This window comes from Chelonia mydas, chromosome 3 (genome assembly GCF_015237465.2).
Source record: "Chelonia mydas isolate rCheMyd1 chromosome 3, rCheMyd1.pri.v2, whole genome shotgun sequence".
Lineage (NCBI taxonomy): Eukaryota > Metazoa > Chordata > Testudines > Cheloniidae > Chelonia > Chelonia mydas.
In genome coordinates, this window is record NC_057851.1 from 146,661,411 (window position 1) to 146,686,344 (window position 24,934).

The 24,934-nt window shown below is 44.1% G+C and overlaps 1 protein-coding gene across 3 annotated transcripts in view; it reads right to left on the reverse strand.

Annotated features, from left to right (window-relative positions):
* KCNK5 (potassium two pore domain channel subfamily K member 5) overlaps positions 1 to 24,934 on the reverse strand; it is a 61,624-nt gene that overhangs the window by 35,817 nt on the left and 873 nt on the right. The window contains exon 1 of one of the 3 annotated variants that reach the window (XM_043543507.1): positions 22,356 to 22,637. The exons of 1 other annotated variant lie outside the window; for it this stretch is intronic. In XM_043543507.1, the coding sequence (XP_043399442.1) occupies positions 22,356 to 22,367 (12 nt within the window). In that variant the 5' untranslated portion in view covers positions 22,368 to 22,637. Of the gene's footprint in view, positions 1 to 90; positions 181 to 22,355; positions 22,638 to 24,934 lie in introns of those variants that run through there. One more of the 3 variants, XM_037895542.1, reaches the window with a different exon arrangement.

Genomic DNA, 24,934 nt, shown 5'->3' on the forward strand with positions numbered 1-24,934 from the left:
GAAAGAAAAATGAAATGTAAAGGGGAGGTTAAAACTTGGAGCTCTACTTTCATTCTGCATTCAGCACAAATAACTGGATATGTTACTAACCTCTCTGGGCAAGAATTCTGATATGTTTGTGCATTTATCTCTTGGAGGCATGTCAATATTTTCACAGAAAGTACTGTTTAAGATCTGCTTGTGTATGAAGAATACCAGACAGTTTAGTTTTCCTATAAAGCCATAATTCATACGACAGACAAAAAAAAAGTGAGGGGTATTAATGGGATGAGAGCAAAGAGGTGATTTCCTCTTGTACTTTTCTGCAGAGTTAAACAATAACTTGCTGAATTATGAGTTTTAGTTGGATGGAACTGTTCTGTCATTGCAGTAGTGAAAACTGGAACTTACCACCCCCGGCACTCACAAATCCCCTGTGTAGATCTATATATCAGCCGTCAAATGCTACTTCACTTAATACAGAATTTCCCTCATTTGCTTGTGAAGTACTTTAAAAGGGCTGTACCCTCTATATAAGCCATTAGCGTCTTGGTCAGATGACACAGACTACACAGTTTAAGGGCCGACATCGACTATTAAAAACAGACACACTCACTCTCACCTAAAGATGTACGCAAGAAGGCTAGGCTTTTTTACTTGGGCCTGGTCAACACCGAAAAGCTAGTTTGACCTAACTATGTTGCTGAGGATGTGAAAATTTACACCCCCAAGAGCTGTAGTTAGGTTGACCTAACCCCTAGAGTAGATGCAGCTGAAGTGGATGGAAGAATTCTTCTGTTGACCTTACTGTAGCAATGGAAAAAACCCTTCCATTGCTGTAGGAAGAGTCTACACTACGGTGCTACAGCGGTGCACCAGTATCTGTGCTGTATCTGTGCCATGATAGCGTCTGCAGTGTAAACAAGCCCTAGATCAGAACTCAGTTTCAGAAATTAATGCTCTGAGTTGCTATTTAGTGCCTCACAATCACTCTGGTTTTGTGATTAAGAAGCAGAGGAAACTAAGGCTGCATCTACACAAGAAAGGGTTTTCTGGTAAACTTATACTGGCAAATCCTCTTAGCGTAGATGCAGCTTATGCGGGCAAGAGTGCAGTTTTGCCAGTATATAGTTTCCTGAACGAAATAAGCTAGACCAGCAAAAGAGAGTCAGAGTGTTTTTGCTGGTCTAGTGGTCAGCTAAGGGTGTGATTTTTCATAGTTAAACTTAAGTGTTGACCAGATCTAGTTTTCATTAACAGAGTTGCCTGACCCATGACAGCAGGAGACATGAATACAGAACCCTAACAGGGCTTTTCATTCTCTTCTGTACGGAGTGCTCCAGACTCCTTTTCCTTAGTCAGCACGTGGGACCTTTACTTAGGCCAACTCTATACTAGGTGTGCTTTGTCATTTCATTATACCGATATAGTACCAGCACAATGCTTTTAGTGAGGACACTACTTATATCAGAAACATTTCATTTTTGCCAGCATAGCTTATCTAGTTCACCTGAATGAAATAGCAAAACTATGCTTTTGCCAATATAGGTTAGTAGAACTGTCTACACTAGTGATTTTTGCCAGTACAGATATGTCAGTCACAAATCTCATCTCGTCGTATCCCTGACTGACACAGCTGTTCCACAAAAGGTTGCAGTGTAGACTAACCTTAGTCATGATCAGGACAAGAAAAGATGAGGCATAATTGTGTGTATCAATACCTCTTAAGGCATGTAACTCAGGAAAATTAAGCTGAATTAACTGTATGTGTAAATTTAAAGGTTTCAGAGTAGCAGCTGAGTTAGTCTGTATCTGCAAAAAGAACGAGGAGTCCTTGTGGCACCTTAGAGACTAACAAATTTATTTGCGCATAAGCTTTCGTGCATCCGATGAAGTGGGCTGTAGCACACACTAAAGGTGTGATTTTAAATTGATTTTGGTTAAACAGGTGCAAACCAGTATGGAGACTTATTTCAGTTTAAGAGTGGCTTATTTCAATTTGGCTTAAGTCTATTAAAAATCAGTTTAAACTAAACTAATAAATGCCTCGTTTAAACCAAAACTAAACTGATTTAAAAAAAAAAAAAAAAAGCAGCACACCTTCCGTTCAAGCAGCACACCTTTCTAAAGCAGACAAGGACTCATTAGCTCTTCTTGACTAGCACCCCAGTGTTAATTTCACTGTACCACTTTACCCATTTGCAAAATGCAGCTACACAAGTGTCTGTAGGAGAGGAAGTAAAATTGAAGAATAAGCTTCCCCTTGTAATTTCAACTGGATACAATTAAGCAAAATGAGAAAAAGTTTCAGATGAACAACCAAGCTGTCTGGCAACTTAACCTACAGAATTCTAAAGACCCCTTAGGTCACTGAATGTGTTGTGGCATAAGCTACGGAACACATTGATGTTTCTATCGGTCAACCTCTCACTTTACTATAGTAACTAATATATTATACATAGATCATACCTTAGTGAAGGCTACTAGAGGTTATTTGAAAGAGAAAGATGATTTAACTTTCATGTGAAAGATCTAACGGAGCTAAAAGTAAAAAGGTTAAAGATTTTACTTGGCTCAAGTTAGTTTTGAAGGTTAGCAAAATTTAGCCATTATTGTCAAGGTCTTGCTTCGGTAAGGAAGAAAGCTGGAAGATACTGTCCAGATATTTTAATCAAATAAGGATTGATTAACATTAGTCGTCCCACTTTAAAACTACCAAGATAGGGCACAGTTAGGAAGTTAACAGACACAACAACTTACATTAAGAATTTGCTCAGTTTACAAATCCAAATATGATGTTTTCCTAATGCGTGGCAACCTGAAACCTATAGCAGGATGAGCCAGAACATTATCAAGTATTTGAAAGTCAAGCCAGTGCTGTTGGTTTTTGTTTGTCTGTGGATGGGGGACTGATATCTCCAGTAACTGTGTCTGGAGAACAAAAATATTGGCCTAACAACTGTGGAAGAATAAAATCCTGCTCTTCTTCAACAGCAGCATGGGTGCTACAAGGCTAACAGGAGTAAGATGAGCAGATATGACTCAAACACACACAGAGTGCACAGGTGCTGAGTAAGGTGATGGCATTTTTACTGGGTGACTTTTTGGACTACAAAACAGAGGCAGATATTGCATTGTAGGCTATACAGGTGTCCCGATGCAGTACTTTTACTAACTTTCAACTAGTTAACTACCATGGAAATACTTCTGCTGAAAACCCAAGCAAAAGTCTTAAACACATTAGTTTCTCTTCTGCTCTGGAACATTTCAATAAATAAGAGAGGGAAGCAGGGCAAGTTTCCAATGTCAGCAATGACAGGATGCATTTTAAGAGCAGCGAGGTGATAGTTTTATTTTAACAGGAGTAGTGGGAAAGTAATTCCACAGAAAAACTATGGCTACATCTATACTACAAACACTAGAGCCGCACAGCTGCATTGACGGAAGGGGTTTTTCTGTCGCTGTCGTTAATCCACCCCTCCGAGAGGTGGTAGCTAGATCAACAGAAGAATTTTTCTGGCGACCAAGTCATATGCTCAAGTCAGCTTAACTACATCTCTCAGCGGTGTACATTTTTCACACCCCTAAGCAACATGGATGGGTCAACTCAAGTTTTCGGGGTAGACAAGGCTAACTTTTCTTTGAGACTTCAGTTACTATGCATCCAGTTTAATGAATGTCCTGACCACCACACCATGATGACCCCAGTTTTCCCAATGGTTAGGACAAAACACTGTCCAAATCCACCACAGTCCCATCTGTCGTGTCATGATTCCCTCCAACACAAGTTCCGCACTCAGCTCTGGAGACTTTCAGAATGAAAGAGGTATTGTGTATCTTGGATGAATGTCTGTGAACAACTAAAAAAAACCAACACACAAAATGTACACTCTTCTGCTGCTCTCTTACTATGTCCAGCACAATTGTGTTATTAACAGTGTGCTCTGTGGTGTTCAGTACACAAGAATAAAGACATTCCCTGCCCCCAAAGAGCATCCAATCTAAAAGCCAGATGCACACACACAAAGAAAGGATGCACAGGAAAATAAATTTGTTTTTCTAAGCAGTTTCTTGTCAGTTTTGCATCACATTCAGTCCTTGGGCAAGAACCCATTGTAAACAAGTTGTCACATTTAACTGGGATATATCCTGTGGAAAATATCTTGAATAAATAAATAAAAAGCCATTTTGTTTGACTGTGACAGCTTTAGCAAACTTACTTTCACAGCTTGAGTTCAGCTTTAAAGTTTGGCCTATAATTGTTTTTACGGCTTTATTAACAGTTCTCAGTGGTTAACTTGATTATATCTTCATGTTGAGCCTTAGAAATACAAAGTTCTCACATACCGGTTTTAACATGCACTCCTACCCTCAAAGACAAGACTAGATTTGTTCAGGTTTCAGCATGGCAGTATCATGCAAGATATTTCAAAGTTGTGCCATCATGCAAAGCTGCATCGTTCTGTCCCCAGATGTGGTGATGATATCAACACATTTCACAATAAGGGCAATTTTCTAGTGTACATTAAGTGAGACAGTCAGCTTCCAGACTGAAAAAAAAAAAAAATCTGAGGGGGAGGGAGATAGGGAATCCCTAAGGGACGGGGGGAGATCATGACCCTTCCTTGCCTGAATCAAGAGCTTAGAGCACAGGTGGCCAAACTTGCTGGCCCTCAGAGCAGGAATATGACAATCTTCAGAAGTTCAAGAAATGGGGTGCAGCTGCTGGAGCTCAGGGCTTCAGCCCCGCAGTAGGCAGCTGTCGGGGCTCAGGGCTTCATGTGGTGAGGGGGGGTCTCGGGGCTTCAGCTCTGCAGGAGGCACATGCCGGGGCTCGGGGCTTCAGCCCTGCTCCTGCTGAAACCCTGAGCCCCAGCAGGCACACCCCGCAGGGCTGAAACCCCGAGACTCCACTCCCTGCTGAACAGAAGAACTCCCTATCCCCACCACAGGGCAGAAGCCCCAAGCTTCCCCCCGTCCAGTCTGGTAGGTGGAGAATAGGAGAGGGAGCATGGGGGGCTCTGTGAGCTGCAACTTTAACTGTAAAAGAGCTGCAAGTGGCTCACGAGCCGCGGTTTGGCCCCCCCTTAGAGTGTACAGTAGTCAAAATCCCAGCTTCAGTTCATTCAAGCCACATAAGGCAAATGATACACAAACAGGGAGAACGTGTCTCTCACTATGGTTTTGCAGTGAATGAGAACCATCTCACTCTGGCCTAGCATACCCTTCTGCTATTCCTTGGCAGAATTGTTTGACAACATAGGTATATTAGGAGCTCTAAATATTCTTGAAAGACAAATATTTAAAATCCATTGGCTCTTTGTTGGAAGCTTTCTGAACATCAAGAATGCAAGCCACTATCCCACTACGACTCTAGAATTCTTGGGCCTTGATTCCAGTCTCTCTGACACTGGTGTAACTTAATGGAATTACATCAGAGAGCATATGACCAGATCCACCCCTTTAGTGTTTGTTTTATTAAAGAATCCACAGCTTGTGGCATAATTGTGTAGGTAGGAACGAGGACGTCTCAGTGGCATCTTTCACATCTATACTTGCAAATATTCCTCAGCAGGAGGTTAAACATCACATCCCTCCCCCTCCCACCTCAGAAATAAGCTAATTTCTATAGTTGCTTTTTGTGCTTGAAATTGGTTTGGTTGAGGATATCATTTTGCTACAATTTCTCTTTAAGAGCAGAAAAACACTACAGCACGTCGGTGTTTTTCATGCTACATGGCCAAAGCTGACTGTTCTATGTACAGTCGGAACAACTTAAGAACTTCAAGTGTTTTAAAAAAATATCAGAGAACGTTACCAAAGGCATGGAGGTGGAGTCCTTGGCTGCTAGAAGGAGCTGAGATGAACTTGCTCATCATGCTACTCAGGTCGTAAAAGGAAGTCATGCTGCACCTCTCTATAATGAAAGCTCCAGTTTAATTTTTAATCTCACTGAGAAGCTGGGACATGTGTGTCAAGCTTATTTTGATCTATATCCTCCCAACACTACAAAAGAAAGAACTATATTTAGTTCCTTGAAAAAAAGAGGGAATAATTAAGTGAAGATAAATCTGTTCTAGTTTCCTCATTTCTGCCGTGGACTTGTGAAGTACACAGTACCTCCAGGCTTCACAAAGCTTTTCACTCTACAGACCTCATCTTAACATTAAATTGCCTCATGAACACTTCCTTTCCCAATTGCTATCTCACAGACCACCTCCACAGCCCTTCACAATTGCATAAGATCCCCGTAGAAACTAGTGGAATTTGTTAGTTTTATACATGATGTAAATATAATTTTTAAATAACCCTCCATCTACAATTCCTGATTTCAGCAGGTACATACAAAAAAGTAAGAAATCCAAGGAGCTAACTGGAAATTAACCCACAAACATTTTAAATAAATTTCCATATGTCTCATATAACACCACAAATAGTCAAACCATTTGCAAAGAAGTACTAGGTGTCAAGAACATTTGAGATTACACTCAAATCAACAGTCAAAACCCACACAAATTCACAGGTCTAAGATTTCACTAATGACTCCACTTCAGCTAGTGGATTTCACAACGCAGTAAAGTAAACAGTGGGGCAGTAATCAGTTAATTTCAAGAGCACCACTTAGCATAGAACAGTTTCAGTTTATTTGGAACAAGTCCAAAAAGTCACATGAGAGTTATTGCCTGTTGAACTGTGTGCACTTCTCCACCAACAAGATAGTTTCTATGTATTTGCAGCATATTCTTACATATCCAACAGATTGCTATTGGAAGCAAAAGGCAATATTGATATTTAGGAGCAAGCAGCACAGAAAAAAACCCCGGAGGGTATGGAAAGCTGAGCCACACTTGAATCTTCTAAATGAAGAAATGATCAACTAGCTAGCACAATTACTGTGAAGTTCCAGGCTTCCGTTTACTATCCTTTCTCTCCTTCCTGTGCTCCTGTAACAAGACTCAGCAAGTGTCTCTATTTACTCCTCCTTACATGCCACAGGATAAAGGAAGTCATTGCTCAATTAAATTTCCCTCTTTACTATGCAGAAACATCTTTAGCTTAAGAGCTGCTCATCATCAGGGCACTTTGAAGATCATCAGAACCCTAGAAAAATTATAATCAGATGAACTACACACCCTTCCTCTCAAAGAGGCATAAGTTCAGTAAAAAGAAAAGGAGTACTTGTGGCACCTTCGAGACTAACAAATTTATTTGAGCATAAGCTGCGATGAAGTGAGCTGTAGCTCACGAAAGCTTATGCTCAAATAAATTGGTTAGTCTCTAAGGTACCACAAGTACTCCTTTTCTTTTTGCGGATACAGACTAACACGGCTGCTACTCTGAAACAAGTTCCGCAGTAAGTTTCTTTCTAGCATCTAGTCTGAAACTGCATTACAAAAACATTCTTCAGCCGGAAAAGAGAAAGCAGCTGTTGTGATATCTGTCCAACCGACCAGCTGGCCATATCACCGCAAAGCTGAGTATGCATTCTTAAGTGTGTGCCAATAAAGCCAGGATGCTCCAAAAATATAATCTAAATCTTACATTTAACAGAAGTCAAACTAAGAAGTGTATCTACACTAGTTTTACTGAGTAAGATGTAAGGTCTAGGACCTTCCAAACAGATACTGTAGAGCAAAGTTATCACAAAGGGACCAAATATACCACACACAGGTAATGGGTGTAGTATATTTATTATTTATATTATTGTAGTACCTAGGAGCCTCAGTAATAGACCAGGACCCATATTGTAGTAAGCACTGTACAAACACAGAACAAAAGGATAGTCCTTGTCCCAAAGACCCAATGGTCTTCTCTTACAATCATGCCTTGAAAATCTAAACCTGCTTTACAATTTACCTACAAAGGGATAGAGTGAACTTGATTGTGGCATTTTTTGCTGCTTTAAGGAGAAGACAGTCAGTCAAGAAGGCTCCCACATTAAAAAATAATTTAAAAGCAAAACCCACACAGAGTTAGGCTCTGTCCTGTGGCCAAAGAAGTGTCGCTATCAATCATGTTCACCCATCTTAAGAGACCTTTCCAATTATGTTATGTCTGCACTAAGAAAAAAAGCTGCATTTTTAAAATATGATAGTTTAACGTCTTTTAGGGCAAGCAGTAGTTGTGTTAGAACTCTCAACCTTCAAAACTTGTCCGTTTGCCACACAAGCCATCAGAAGGGGACAAAAATGACAGAAGCATGCAAATGCAACTCCACATTTGACAAATTATAATGGCTTCACCATTAAACCTGTTTTTAACAATGGATAAAAAACCAACCAGATTTGCATTCAGTTACAGATGTGTTTTTGTGTGTGGAGGCAGGAGTTGTTGGGGAAAGGTTCCTGGCTAGGCTGCTGCATAAGGGGGTTCATGGAGGGAGAAGTCAGACCTGTCCAGTTAGTTTAGGCTTGACTCTACCTCTCTGAATGGCTCCTTTGCTGCCTCTGTCCCCAATGCCCTCCTGAGGTGGGATTCACAAGGGGGACTTGGGTGCTGCAATGTTCAGCCAAGCTTTTAGGTGCCCAGCCACTTAGCGAAATTCACAGGCCCGAGTTAGGTGCCCAGCCTCCCTATACGATGCTTGGGGAGAATTAGGCACTTAGAAAACACATTCACAAAAGCCAGCAAGCTGAATGGGGAGGTGCCTAAACTAGCCAATAGGAAATTCTGAGAAGAGGGGAGTGGCCTAAGCCCTGCCCCTCAAAGGGAGTTAAGCACCTAACTCTGGGCTGGAGGGAGGCCCTTCCATCTACTCTGGATTCATAGCTGTCAACCCTCTTCTGGAGTTTGAAGTCTGAGTCAGGGCAACCCTTTCTCAAAGATGCAAGAGAGAAGCCTCTGAGGCCCATGGCAGATTCACACCCTGGCTTGACACAGTAAGATGAGCCTTGAATTGGCAGTATTGGGACCCTGAGCTGGCTACAACTTGTAACTTATCACAAAACGTTGTACATTTGAGAACTCTGTTCTAGTTTTCTCCCCTCTCCCATCTTACCTCACTGGGGTGTCAGGAGGCTACATTAACTACTAGTTAATATAGTAGTCTGCACAGGCGCCAGCTTCCTCCGGGCCCAGGGGGTGCTCAAACTCCCGTTCCGCCCAGGCCTGACTCCCACGCAACCTCTTCCCCAAGCACTCACCCCTGTTCCACCCCAGGCCACGACCCTACCCTCTCCCCGGAGCGTGCCCCATCCCCACTCCTCCTGCTCCCCCCGCCGACCAGGGCCTCCTGCACACTGTGGAACAGCTGATCGTGGCAGGTGGTAGGCACTGGCAAGGAGGGGGAGGAGTTGATTGGCAGGGCTGCTGGCAGGCGGGAGGCACTGGGGGGAGCAGGAGGAGCTGGCTGCCGGTGGGTGCTAAGCAACCACGGCGGTATCACTTATGGTAGTTTGTAAACTGTAGAGACTGTCAGATGAAAGCTGCCTTGGGAATCCAAAGTAGCATTAAACAACAGATAAATACGTAGAGCCTTGTTGTGACAGACAGCCAAGATTCATATTTCTAAGATAGCAGAGGAAGTTTCCCTTGATGGAGCCAACTCAGACATATCCATTATCTAATTTTATTAGAGTATTGCACCTGCTGCGACTTCAAAAACAAGCTGGTTTATATATACATCACGCAGACACACAAGTCTGAAAGGCTTGGATTTTATTTCTGAGCAGCTGGAAACTGGTTACACATACTCGTGGGAGGGTACATTCACAAAACATGAACAGAATCCCTTCAGTGTTTGACGGTTTCTGCAAACATGCCCAGCTCTTACCTCTCTTCTAAGAAGGCAACACGATCCCCAGAGCAGGGGTTCTCAACCTTCTTCTTTCTGAGGCCCCCCGCAACATGCTACAAAAACTCTACAGTCCACCTATGCCACAACATCTGGTTTTCTGCATATAAAAGCCAGGACCAGCATTAGGGGGTAGCAAGCAGGGCAATTGCCTGGTGCCTCCCACCACAGGGGGCCCCAGGCAATTTTCTTAGGGAAAAGGAAGAAACACCCAAAACTTAGTTGCTCAGACTTCGGTGTCAGTGAGGGCCCCATACAGTGGAGCTTCATCTTTCTGCCTGGGCCCCAGGAAGTCTAATGCCGGCCCTGTTTGGCAGATGTCCTGAAACCAGCTCACAGCCCTTCCTCCCCAGTGGGCCCTGGAACCCTGGTTGAGAACCACGGCCCCAGAGCACAAATTACTGTAACACCAACCCCACAATAAGGGCTAAGCCCAAGTGAATACAGAGAAAACACTACAGACCTGCACGGTGATGGAACAGGAGCTTTTGAAATATCTCATGGTGTGATAGATTCAGCCTCTTCTGAAAGACTATGGTCCACAATTTGTTTATATTGCTTCCATGCCCCTTCCCTCTTTATGCTGTTTTCTTAGGGAAAAGGAAGAAACATCCAAGGTCTTTGAACTAGCAACAGCTTTCAGAAGCTAATGGACAATCAATTGCTCCTTGGGTCACAGGAACTCAGGGTGGATAAAAATCAATGATTTAAAAAAAAATTTAAAAAAATCAGATTTTGATAAAATGCTTTTTAAGGAAAAAACCTATCTAAATATAGTTTTAATTAAGATACATTATAGCTCAAATATATCTTATCATGGAATAGGGATTATAAATTCTATAGTATGAGACAATACATTCATGTAATGTTTAAGAAAAGTTTTGTAAATGAGTTCCAATAGTTCAATTTGATTTAAATCAAATTCACCCTGCAGGAACTTATGCACCCGACTGTGAGAGTCAAATAGGGACAGATGTGAAAACAGGGTTGCTCGGGCAGAGTGCTAAGGAATGGCTTATCCTGCTGTTAACACAGATTTTTAAAATGTTATTTAAATACATCATTTATGCAAATATATCCAGGGCTACAGTTATGCCACATCGTAAGAAAATATTGCCAAAAATGTATGGAGCACAACTCTTCAGAACACAACTCTTCGGAAACTGCAATATGTATCCCAACTACTGGTTAATCAAAGAGGAATAGGTTTCAGAGTAACAGCCGTGTTAGTCTGTATTCGCAAAAAGAAAAGGAGTACTTGTGGCACCCTAGAGACTAACCAATTTATTTGAGCATGAGCTTTCGTGAGCTACAGCTCACTTCATCGGATGCATACTGTGGAAATTGCAGAAGACATTATTATATACACAGACACCATGAAACAATACCTCCTCCCACCCCACTCTCCTGCTGGTAATAGCTTATCTTAAGGGGAATAGGAGCACTTCATACCAATACCAAGCTAACCCACCAGGGTTCTGCAATGTCCATGCTTAACAAACCTGAACCTGAGGTTGAACGGAGACTACGGAAGACCATATTCTGCTCTCAGACCACCAACGTCAGTGAATTTAAGGGCAGAATTTCTCCCAGGGTATTTAAATAGCTCTGTGATAAATGCTCACCATTCTCCTTATTTCCGCTACCTGGCAGATCAAACCAATGAAACTGAAGTGAAGTTCGCACATGCAGGTTTGTAGGGATGCGATTAGATAAGGGCACTTACATCCAGATTCAGCAAATCATATGCTTAAGTCCTGTAGAAGGTCAGTAGAATTTAAGCATGTGTTCAAGTGGTTTTATGAATTGGAGCCTTTTTGCTTAAAATGACGTGCACAACTTTTTTAAAAAAAAAATTAGTCATTAATCAAGGTCTTAAGCTAAGGTAGCTGGGAAAAAAATTCAGATATAGTTAATCATATGTAGGACACGTGCCAAAAAAGTTAGTAGCGAGATACTAAAAGATAGGTAATGAGCATTCAAGAATTTCCCATTTTGCATTTGACAAAATTACATTTTGAAATTCCAGTTTCTTTTTGATGAACATAAAATCCCTTATAAATGTTATTATTACATTAAAAAAACCAAACCACTGCCACCCAAATCAATTCCCCGTATATATACTCCACTTAATAGTCAAAATTAACAGTCTTAGAACATGATCTACATCCTTTAGAAACCAAGTCACCTGGATTTTCAGTTAGGTTAGTATTTTTAAAGGAAATTTGCTGCACAAGGAGATCCCTCTAAGACAGTAGTTCTCAACCAGGGACACACCTACCCCTGGGGGTAGACAGAGGTCTTTCATGGGGTACATCAACTCATCTAGATATTTGCCTAGTTTTATAACAGGCTACATAAAAAGCACCAGGAAAGTCAGTACAAACTAAAATTTCATACAGACGATGACTTATTTATACTGCTCTACATACTAGAGCTGACCGTATTTCCCAAAGTAAAAACAGGACACTGCGTGGGGCTGGCCTGAGCTGCCAAGTGGCGATACTTGCCTGATCCCCATACTTGCCAGGGGCTGGCCTGAGTCACCCCACCACCGCCCCTGCAAGGGTTTGGCCTGAGCCACCTGGAGTCTCTGCTCGTACTGTGCTGCCCACGTCTGGGGCTGACTGCCCAAGGCCCACGCCGCCCAGGGCTAACAGCCTGAGGCCCGGTGCGTCTTGTCTGTGCTCACCATGCCCCTGAATGTTCCTCCATGCCCTCATAGGGGGGCACACCCCACTTTTTTGGCAAAAATGGGTATTTGTTCCATTTGCTCTTGTCAGCTGATGATCATTTTTGCCAAAAAAGTGGGGATGTCCAGAACAGGGCTTAAAATGGGGACTGCCGTGGATAAAATGAGATGTATGGTCACCCTAATGTAAGTACAATATTTATATTCCAATTGGTTAATTTTATAATTATATGGTAAAAATGAGAAAGTAAGCATTTTTTCAGTGCTGTGACACTTTTGTATTTTTTTGTCTGATTTTGTAAGCAAATAGTTTTTAAGTGAGATGAAACTTAGGGGAACGTAAGACAAATCAGACTCCCGAAAGGGGTACAGTAGTCTGGAAAGGTTGAGAGCCACTACTAAGAAACTACTATATCTGTAACTACTAGCCCCCCCCAGGAAGGCTACCACATGGTTCAGTAAAAGGAGGGCCAGCCTTACAGAAAATGGCACCCTGGACAAACTTGTATTTTGGCTCCCTTTCTTTATGGTGTATCTGTACTTAAACACACAGTCACACACCTTGAGTTTACTGGAGAAGCTTTTAAGTTACGGTAGAGACAGTGTGCCCCTACAACTGAGACCAGTGCAAAAGGCACTGGCAGTGCCTGGCACTAGCAGGCAGAATGCCAAGCTGGTGACAGTGTGACGTGATGGGAGGATGGGGGGGTGGCAGCTCTGTGAGGCACTAACTGAAGCTCAGCACAGCACATGCCCAGCACAGGATCTGCTTCCCTGAACTACCATGAACCAACCAGCCCCGCTGCCTCCGCTCCTCAGTGCCACTCAACTTCAGGCACTGCTGTGTGCTCCCAGGAGCACTTGCCACTAGCCAAGGTGCACTCCAGCCACCCCTGCTCCATGGGCATTTGAGGGCGAGTGAGCAGCTATCCTGGCTAGCAGACTGCGCCAGGCAGCCCAGTGTGAGTGCAGGAGACACTGGGAAGAAGTAGCTCTCCCTCTAGTGCTCTCCTGGCCCCCGGAGTCCAGTGCATGGCACAGCCCCAGGTACAAGGCTAGCCCTGGCTCCAGCCTGCCCTGCAGGGCACTTCCCTGGGCCCACCGGGGCTCCCCTAGCTCGTCCCTGGGGCAGACCCTCGTCAGGGGCAAGTTGCAACAACCTCCCCACCGCAACTTCGGCTCCCTCCCCCACCTGGAAGCTGGCCCGACCCACCAGCTCGCTCTGCTGAGCCGGGACATCTCATGGGGCAGGGGTTACCCTACACGGGTGCCGGCACACTTTTGACCTCTGAACCCCACCCTTCCCAACAATGGTCTCCTAGGCAGTCACTCATGTCACCCACCCGTAAGGCCAGACCTTAGTAAAAGCATTTTTAAAGACAGCACTATGTTAAGAACTCCGTGAGAGGGCTACAAATGCAGTACTTTGTTTAAAGAGGGACTAAATATGAACTTTCAGCCATGTGTCCCAACTATGTCTATTTTGTTTGGTTTGGGGCTTATTGCTATTAAAAAAAACCCAACAAATGTTTTAGTTATTTTCTAAAGAGACTGCACAGTTGCTTGACTGCTAATGTCAGTTGCAACGTAGTTTGTTTCTGGTTGTCTCTCTATTTTGTTAGTATGTTTGTTCTAAGGATTTAACAGCATTGTGGGAAAATAAATCTAATTGAAAACAAACTGAACTCTTATTTACGGTGAAAGTAACATTTTGTTCCAAAAAGGAGATCAGTGAAAAATGGAATGCAATCCTGAATTTTTACAAGCTACCGAAGCAAGGGGGGTGATGCAATAGCCGAAAGGTGGCATGATGTTATGTATTATTTCCTAAAATAACCAGGGGGAGACTACGTTAGCCGCACCTAAGGCTGAGTCTGTGCTAGGAAAACTAGGACTCATAGTTCTCCACTGACAGTGGCAATAGGGGAGGCTGTAGCACTGATAGGGTTCAGGCATTTTTCCACCTTGCCATTTAACTCTGCTCCAAATAGGATTAGACAATAAAGCAACTAAAAAACAAACAATAACAAAAAAATCCCACAAGATACCCAACCCTTCACCACCCTCCACCTACCTATTCTGAAATTATCTAAACTACAGAGAATTGCAGTGCTGTCTTCTACTGGTGAATTGTGGGTCTCAATTTTCCTAGTATAGATATTGCCTATTAAGCAGTGTAATCTAGTAGTTAGAGCAGGAAGACTAGGATTGACAGTTTTAGTTGGATGTATTCTTGGAGGTTTCATCACATGACAATCTTTAATTAAAGATTAACCTTTACTTCCTGGAGACTCCAGGACAATCCTGGAGGGTTGGCAATCCCGAAGAAGATAGGAGTTCTAGGTTCCATTCCCACCTCTGCAACTGGTTGCTGAGCAACCTCAAACAAGTCAATTAAGGCCCAAGTTCCTCAGTTCCCCTATTTCTAAAATGCGTAAAACAATATTTACCTCTCAGGGATAAGACTTAATTTGTGCTTTAAAACTTCTTGTGCTTGAAATATTAACAATGATTATATTTTCCCTGAAGAAGACTTTTGTATTAGCAATCTCCTGTCCCATTCCTGTGGAGGCGGCTTGATTTTATTTTTTTTAACCATGTAAGATTTGAAAATATTCCATGGATTTAAACTATGTTGCATTTTGCTTTGGGACAATCAGACAGCCTGGTGCAAACTACGAAGTTCAGGTTACTATTAAATTCTGTCCCCTCCCCTCAATTCTTTAGACTGTAGCAAATCAGGAAATCAGGGCAGCTGTGCGGTTTGTGACACTATGTGACCAATTTACATGCAACACAGTTCTTATGAAAATATGCCAATGGCACCTTTCAACGAAGAGCAAGTCAAATTTGATGATTACTTGGAGGGGAATGAATCACCACTAAAAATCGCTACTCCCTTTACTGAGTGTTGAGCAAGTGGAGTTAAATCTTAATTGCCTTTCAAGTTTTGGAAAAGTAGTTTACAAGATGCTCTCAAACCTGACAAATATTGTATGCAAAATTAAACCTTAGGATGTTAACTTTGAAGTAATGAACGCTGGATATAGAGCATTCAAAGAAAGTATTTTATTTCTTTTATAAGAAGTGCAAATGAGAGGGAAACAAAACAATACAACCACATGTACAAGTCTGGTATTGAGACAAAATCCTTAAATCCTGACAGAAGTTGTCAACTTCTATATCTTCCTGTTTGCATACTCTCTGAACTCCCTTGCAGGTATTTTTCTTCAGAGAAGAAAAAAAAAAACACCACACACACACAAAAACCCCATGTACACTAATCTGAGCTCTCCTTGAGGTTCTCTAAGCACTTCTTCATAGCACTGGGCTCTGGTCCAAATAGTCAAGCTACCTGGTTACTTTAGATATATTTTAGGCCTTCTGTTTATAGTGGTGTAAGATTTTTTAATAAAGACCTTAGTTATTTGTTCAAATACCTAAAGGAAGCAAACATCAAGAGCTGGAACAGGCAGTTTTTCTCTTCCTTTTGTATGCTTTTCTCCCAAAATAAAAAAGTTTTCTACACATAGCTTTGAATTCTTTCACTGCCACCAGCAAAACTTTTTGGCGTATCAAAGAGAAGTATTTTGACTGCCCCAACACCGCCAAAAGAAAAAGTTCCCAATAAACAAGGTCAGTAAGACTCACCGCATGACTATAGCTCCCAATCGTTACCTCAGTGTTTCACAAGCTGGGTGGGGCAATAAAGAGCAGAAGAAAGAAATTGGAGTGAAGGGGAAGACTACATAGCCTCATATCTACCCCTGCTCTGAAAATGCACTCTCACAACAGAGGAAGAAAAACAGCGGGCAGGTCTTCAGAAGTCACCACCACCAGATGCAACTGGCTGCAATAGTAGGTTGTATGTACAAGTTTGCAGATTTCATTGTCTGCACACAAAAAGTTGTACCCCACTAGTGTGGATGCAGTTTTATACTGGTATAAAAGGGTCCATTACTGTATAGCTATTTCCATACAGGAACAGGAATAAGCTATACTGGTATAAGGCACCTTGATACCAGTATAACGCCTTCCACAATAGTGGGGTTATACCAATACAACCATACTAGTTAACCCCCTCCCAACATAGTTATACCAATACAAAAACTGTGTTTTAGACCAAGCCTTATGCTACTATCCCAGCAGTTCTCAAACTCGGTCATGATCCTGTTTTAATGGGGTCGCCAGGGCTGGCGTAAGACTTGGTGGGGCCTGGGACTGACGCCGACGCCCGAGGGCTTCAGTCCGGGGCAGCGGGGCTCAGACTTTGGGTTTAGCCCCCCACTGTTTGGGGTGGTGGGACTTGAGCTTTGCCCCCCTCCCCGCCCAGGACAGTGTGACTTGGGGTTTGGCCCCACCCCAGGTGATGGGGCTTGGGTGGGCTCAGACTTCAGTCTCCCCTCCTGGGCTCATGTAGTCATTTTTGTTGTCAGAAGGGGGTCGCTCTGCAATAAAGTTTGAGAATGGCTGTAGACTATCCCAAGCTTCTCTTCTATGCTCCTGTGGTGGGCAGCTCAGCTGCAAAATCATGCTGCCTGGCCCCATGAAGCTAAATGACAACCTTCCTCACCGGAAACAACATGCAGCTTTCTGTTGAGTTAGCCCTAGAAGATTTAGGAAGCAAAAGACTAAAAAAAAATGTTTCTCAAGGGCATTTGGGGCCCTCTACTTTGTTTGTGCGCATCATTTGTTGGTAATTTAATTAACTGTAAATTACAGTTATTCCAGATAAATAACCAATTAACGTGTGTGCTGTTTTGAAATTGCTCAGAATCTTCTTGGATTTGGAAAATTACACAAGGCATTTCAAGAAGTCTTGGGAGTGGACCCTGAGACACCAATTTCCACCACTGAGTACATGGGTGCCTCCCCACCAATCCCCAACATCGCCTTTCAGGCGTGTGTAAAGTTGTCAAAATAAAGACACACAGGGTTTGATCAGAGGAAAACTGAAACATGGCGTAACTGCTTTATCTAGAAGCATAGCGTCACCTGACTGAAAGCAGCCATTTACACTACCTAGAGACTCACTGTGCACATTGGTATAATTCTACATGCCTCAGTGAGAGACACTTCAAAAATAGCATTTGTGAATCCTTAATAGGGAACAAGCGTCCTTACCTTTATTACAAACACTAGATAAGGTTATTAGAAGAGTAGTTTATTTTTCACTGCATGATTTACTTTTTGCATTTCTCTCAGTGCAGGTGGTGAAAACAGACTGGTTGGATTCATTTGCAAGTTCTCATGCTCTAGCATATGCTGCAAGGTGTCATTTGTAAATTCTGTAGGAAATGTTTGCTACTTTGTTTCCATGAGAATGTATTTTAATTTGGTGCATTTCTATTATTAAGTGTAGCGAAACCTTGTTTTCCAGAATCTAAATTTTAGGCCAAATTGACCTGACACTGTCCCCCTTAAAAGCAATTTTAGTCTGTTAATAATCAACCAATCAATCAATATAGAAATACTAGTCTAAATGGAACTTGACAAGCAAATAAATTGATAAGGTCCCTGGCTCCTTGGAGCTTAAGATCATAGGACCAGATTCTGCAAACCACTCCACAAAAAGAATTTCCATTGTTCCTGAGCCCAGTGTGTCTACTTAATTGGACAGTAAATCAGAACACAGCGTGCTGGGTATGAGACAAGACAGCATGCAGCCCTGCTCTTGGGACAAAGTCATTTCTTGTTATTTTTGTTTTCTTTCCCACCATCCTGTTACATAAAGCAGGTCAGCAGAGCTAACATTTTTCTGCATGTTTCTTGTGGTTTCCTTGGGGCTGATTATTAGAAAGCAAGCTAAGTTTGGTGGACATTTGTTGAAAGGCTTCACAGAGAAGTGGGTTTTTAGAAGGGATATTGAAGAAGGGAGGACAATCGACTGACACACACAAGATCAAGAAGGCTATTCAAAGCCTCATGGGGCTGCACTGCAGAAGGCAAGTACCGAGGGGAAAGGATACAAACGGAGCAACCAAGCAGAAGGCTTAAGAGGAGTACAGGGAGAGAAGGGAAGAGACAAAAGTAAAGATGTGTGTCTGGAGTCATGCAGGACCTTGAAGACAAGTTCAGGGAAGGAAATGAAGGGACTCAAACAGGGGCATGGCAGTTTGAGCAGTAGGAGAGGAAGATAATTTTGCCAGCCTAGTAGTTTTGGATGTGCTGGAGGGCGAGTACATTGACAGGTGGTTCCAGTAGTTAAGGCAGGATGACCAGAGACAGACGGAAAAAGGATGGATTTTAGAGATGTTATAAGAACCAGCAGGAATCAACAAAATGACAGATACTGGTTGGGGGAAAGAAAATTTAAATATGACCCAGACTGTAAGTGATGCAGCTACCATGGGTGAAATCCTGGGCCTCAATGAAATTAATAGGATTTTTGCCACTGACTTCAATGGGGCTGGATGTCACTCCACGTTTTCATTCTCTGTGAGAAATGCTAGGCACATGATGACATTATATACCATAGTTTAACAATAGTGACAGCAATATTGTAAGCCTAGATGACCTGGAGGATAGCAACATTATCATCAACTGCTACCAAGAGGGCTGAGAGAAGGGAAAAATCAGAGTCACATTTTAGCCATGTTGAGTTTGAGCTTGCAACGGAACACACAGGAAGAGTCATCAGAGAGGTGGGACTAGAGATTGAAAAGTGTGATTATTTTTGAAGTAGTCAACATGGAGATGGTGAATGAAGCCATAAGACCTTGAGGAGTTCTAACAAGGATAAGGGTGTAGAGCAGTGGTGGGCAATCAGCAGCCCGTTAGGGTAATCCGCTGGCGGGCTGTGAGACAGTTTGTTTACACTGACTGTCCACAGACATGGGAAGCGGCGCGGGCTGCAGGGACGTGCTGGCCGCTGCTTCCCGCAGCTCCCATTGGCTGGGAACGGCGAACCACAGTCACTGGGAGCTGCGGACAGTCAATGTAAACAAACTGTCTTGCGGCCCACCAGCAGATTACCCTCACATGCCGCAGGTGTAGAGAGATAAAGGCACAGAGGGGGATAAAGGACAGAATCCTGAGGGGCAATAGAAGAAGCGTGACTGGGTATTGTCTTCACTGCACAGCTGGCCAAGGTGACGGGTGCCTGAGTGAGGCTAACCTGCGTGTGAACATTCCCACAGCAAAGCCTACCCTTGTTACTGTGTCCTCACTGTTTCTGCATTCACCCATGTGTGTCTGGAGATGTATCCCTTAGTTCTTTTTGCTAAGACACTTTAGAATTCACTCCCAGTCAGTCGTGGGAGAACTTGTCTGTCCTTTGAGGTAGTGTCATCAGTTTGGAGGTGCTGGGGGAGCTAATGCCCCCCACAAGGTTTTTGCACCTGCTTAAAGTTCCATAGGCTACAGAGCCGGCAGGGGCCCTGGCCCAGCCACTTTTAAGCAGTGGTCCTGTCCTAAATCAGCACAGCTGCTGCCAGAGCGTTGCTCCAGCTGTGTGGTCACAATGCCACTAAAATTTGAGCCCGCCAGGCCAAACTTCAGGAAGTGGCATTGCGACTTGGTGCACAGGGTCGCAACACTGTTCAAATTTGCCCTGCCACCCCTCTGTCCAGACAGAAGGCCAGCCGGGCCCAATGGTGTTGCAACCTGGTGCATAAAAAGTCTGTTCCTGTATGTTGAAACACAGGGGAGTCCAACGAGAACCCAACTTGTGGCAGCACAGGCTCATGTACCATGTGGATAAGAGATGGGAGACTCCCCGACTGGGAGAGACCTGGAGTACCTGTGGGAGGAGAGTGGGGAGGACAAATGGGGTTCTTGCTGGGGGGGTGGAGGGGGTGGGCAGAAGGGAGGGAAGGATCAGAATTCCCCCTTTCCCCCACTTCCTAAATATCTGAATTGACACTACTGCTTTGAGGGGAATTGTGGAAGGGCATTGGAGGACTATTGGTACTTGAGTGATTTTGCCTCCATCACCATTGCAATGTGGGTGGGTTCGAGCCTGAGTTAAAGAGCAGTTTAGTCTGTAAGCTACAACCCAGCCATATAAACTACTCCAGGGTTTAAACACCTCTAAACTCAGGTCAGTGGTTTTTCTGCATGGACGGTAAGGATGGCTGGGCTAAAATGAAGGCAAGAGTCTGGGTTAACTATGCAGAGAAGACATACCCACAGAGGCAGATGCTGAAGGAGCATTACAGAAATGGAATGAGATCTCAGTAAGCACAGAATCATAAAAGCACAAAGAGGAGAGCCCGATCAACTGTGATAGAAGTAGCAGGCTCTTGTTTTCTTTGTCTCTGTGTCTTTACACATACCCACATGCATACTTAACTTTTATGGATCACTTAACACTCCTGAGCCTTCATCAAACCTCTCCACTATATCCTACAAGGATATGCTTCATAGGTAGAGCCCTACCAAATTCACAGTCCATTTTGGTCAATTTCACAGTCACAGGATTTTAAAAATCGTAAATTTCATGATTTCAGCTATTTAAATCTGAAATTTCATGATGGTGTAATTGTAGTGGTCCTGACCCAAAAAGGAGTTGTTTTTGTACGGGGGGGGGGGGGGGGGGAGGTTATTGTAGGGGGGTTGCAGTACTACTCCCCTTACTTCTGCGCTGCTGCAGAGCTGAGCAGCAGCTGCTGGCCGGGAGCCCAGCTCTGAAGGCAGAGCCGCCACCAGCGGCAGCCCAGAAGTAAGGATGGCATGGTAAGGTATTGCCACCCTTACTTCTGCGCTGCTGCCTGCAGAGCTGGGCCCTCAGTCAGCAGCTGCCACTCTCTGGCCGCCCATCTCTGAAGGCAGCAGCGCAGAAGTAAGGGTGGCCTGGTATGGTATTGCCACCTTACTTCTGTGCTGCTGCTGGTGGGAACGCACCTCCGGCTCCAGACAGTCTCTGCTTCCCACCCCCTGTGGGGCCCCACCTGTCTCCCTGGAGCTGAGCCGCCTGGGACCGGTCCAGAAACCTGGCCAGTCTCTAGCAATCGGGGGGAGACACACGATAGTGTGCGGGGCTTGGCTGGGCCCCTCCAGGCAAGTGGGTCCTGAGGGAGTCTGGCCAGGGCAGGCCCTGGCCTGGATGATAGCACCACTCCTGAGATGCCGGAGTGATTCCCTGCCCTGGGACCAGCCCTGGCAGCTCAGCCCGGCAGACACAGTCACTTCCCAGAAGGGCTGGTGAGTGTGGCCAGGAAGCAGGGCGTGGATCTCTAGGAGGCCTGGGGGCGTGTCCTGGGCTGTGAGGGGTCAGGGAAGATCTCTGTGTGTTGGGGCTCTAGGGAGTAGAGGTTCTGTCTGGGGTGCTGGGCAGTTGTGGTGGGGCTGTGGGCAGGGGTGGTCATGGTGTGCAGGGCACTGTGCATTTGTAGCAGAGTCTGGGGTGGGGGTGCTGGGCATAGTGGGTCCAGGGGGCTCTGGCCATAGGGAATTGGGGAGAGAGGGGGGCATTCCAGTGTTGGGCGGGGAAGGGAAAATGTGTGGCGTGGCATGGGCCCACCCCTGAGGGGAAGGGGCATGCTGGCAGCACAGGGCTGGGTGGGCCATTGTGCGTCTGCCAACTGCTGGTTTGTGAATAGTGCCCTCACACTGGGCCGGGCGGACATGCCATGCCCCTGGCTGGCCCCTCACTCCAGGGACCTACCCCCAATGCACCATGCTCCATTGCCCCATGGGGGCCCACAGATATGTTTGGCACCAGGGCCGTAAAAGGTTAATCTGGCCCTGCTGGGACCAAACATATGGCCAACCCCATTTTCTTACTTCTCTATTCCTCACTGCTCACCTCCATAAACGGCTGCCCTGAGTGTACAGTAACTCCTCACTTAAAGTTGTCCCGGTTAAGGTGGTTACGTTGCTTATCAATTAGGGAACATGCTCGGGGGAAGAGGGGGGCTAATGTCAGGGTGTCCCCCTCCCCCCGCTTACCTCATCTTCCATAGAGCGGGGGGACACACGACAGGGCTCAGAACTAGGGCTCAGGACTGGGACGGAGGGAGCTTCCTGGCAGCAGCTGCCCTCTCAGCTTGCTTATCTACTTAAAAAGGTAGTGTACTTAGAGTGGGGTCAGCGTACTTAAAGGAGCAACGCGCATCTCTCTCTCAAACAGGGTGTGTCCCTCTCTGTCTGCCATGCTGTCTCCCCTCCCTCCATTCGTGCTGCCTTGTAGAGTGTGAGGCTACATTAACAACGAGTTAACCCTTGAGGGCTCAGCCAATTGCTAGTTCATCATTTAGCAGTAAGGCATTCCCTGGGAAATATCCCACCCTCTGACTTCACCACCTCAACCAAGCTTCACAATCATCATCGCAGTATACCAGTATTAAATTGTTTGTTTAAAACTTATACTGTGTGTGTGTGTGTGTGTGTATAATATAAATAAGACTATATATAGTCTTTTGTCTGGTGAAAAAAATTTCCCCAGAACCTAACCCCCCTATTTACATTAATTCTTATGGGGAAACTGGATTCGCTTAACATCGTTTCACTTAAAGTTGCATTTTTCAGGAACATAACTACAAAGTTAAGCGAGGAGTTACTGTACGTGTTTTTTACATGTAAAAACTATTGCATAGGCTCCAAAGAGCCAAACTACATGCCAATTAATGCACACACTAGACGCATAGCAAGACACTAACAGTTTAGTATTACTGTGTGATCTGTTGAGTCTTATTAAGTAGCTGTAAAGAGGAGTTATACATACAAGGAACTCGTCTCCCCTCCACCACCAACCACTCCTTATGGTTAGGAAACGGTCCAGTGCTATAGATGTAACAAATCATGGAGGTTAAGTGAGATGCAAAGAATAGACTTGCTATATATTACAAAGATTAAACTATACACTGCATTTACTCACCATATTATAAAGGGGTTCTTTAGTAATTGGTTATTAAAATATCTAGTATTTACCCCTTCACATATACTAAGCTTCATACAAATGAAGCTCAAATTGTAACCCTTCCCACCCAAGCAAACCATACAATTTTGATTGGGAAAAACTTGGGTTAAGGGGAAACCAGACCAAGTTATTAAAGCTAAACACAGATCCCAGGCAAACTTTTCAAAGTAGAACTTACTAAGCACATAGAACAAACAAACACAGGCCAAACAAAGAAGAGGATCAAGCGCACCGATTTCTTGACTTCATCTTTTGTTTCCCTGATTCTCATGCCACCACCTAGGCTCCAGATATCCAAAAGTATCCACACAGAGATAAAAAAGAAGGGGGAATCTGTTAGTTTTGGTGGCTCAGTTAATCTTATTCGTTAAAGAGTTGCTACAGTATGCATCAGCAAACAGTTCAGTAGTGTAATTCCACAGAGTAGTACCTTATTGAGGCAGCCTAAGGAGGAGTCAATACATTTTTGAAACCTAGGGAAATTAACACACACACACACACACACACAGAGTTAAACTGGTAGTTGAAAAGGAAACTTTTACACCGTTCTGGTTAAAGGTTGAAAAGCAATTTCAGAAAACGGATTTAAGTAGGCTCTAACCACTGTTCCACAGACAGTAAAGACAAATTACACTTACAGTAAACCAACTGCATTTTAAAAAATTAGCATCTCTCCCTTTGGTGGAAAACCTCACCTTTTTATTGTAAACTCAACTATTCCTTTCAGTTAGATGTGTTTTAAAATTATACAAGTTACTACATTGTCTTAAAAGGACAAAAGAAAAGGAAAAAAAAAACCTACCAAGCACATCACCTGTTGATATAAACCCAGTCTGCTGGCCTGTGCCCCAGGGAAGCCATATGCCCTGCCTGCAACTGGCAAAAAAAAACCTGAATACTCAGCACTATGACTTTTGCAGTGTGGGAAATCTATAGAAAGTTGATTCAAACTCAGTATACCAATTAAGAGAAAGTATTTGTCAAACTCTCTTTTCTCATGTTAAAAATAAAATTCTTCATGAAATCTCAAATGTCAAAGACACCCCCCATAGGTATGAATGAAAATACTTTGTTAGAAAACCAAAGCTATTCCCCTCCCCCTTCCTTAAAGACAGGCATACACCTCTTTTAACTGCACCCTACTTTCAAATGGGATTTGCTCTCCAAAACACACATCCCCAGGAAGAGCAGCCCTCCCCTGTTAGAGATCTCTCCCAGAGGTAAACTTTGAGATACTTAGGACCTAGGTTTTGCATGGCAAGTGTCCCAGCTAAGTCAGGAACCTGCTTGGGGCAGGGATTTCTAAAGAGGCTCGTAAGACATTTACGGGAACACACAGCACTATCCCGATAGCCTTTCATTCAAAGTTTTGGCGCGCGGGGGGGGGGGGGGGGGGGGGGGGAGAGTAATCGCATGACACGCACACGTGTCTCGTTTCTGGGAGGATGTTGGTTAAGGAGACATCAGCCTTAGCTCTCCCTGTCTCCGCGGCGGGTTACTAAGGCTGTCTTGCCTCACAGGGAGGATTTGTGAAGCTCTCTTAACCGCGCTTTGAGATCCTCACGTTCAAAGGGTCACTCCCAGAGCAGCCCGACGAGCGAGGGGAGGC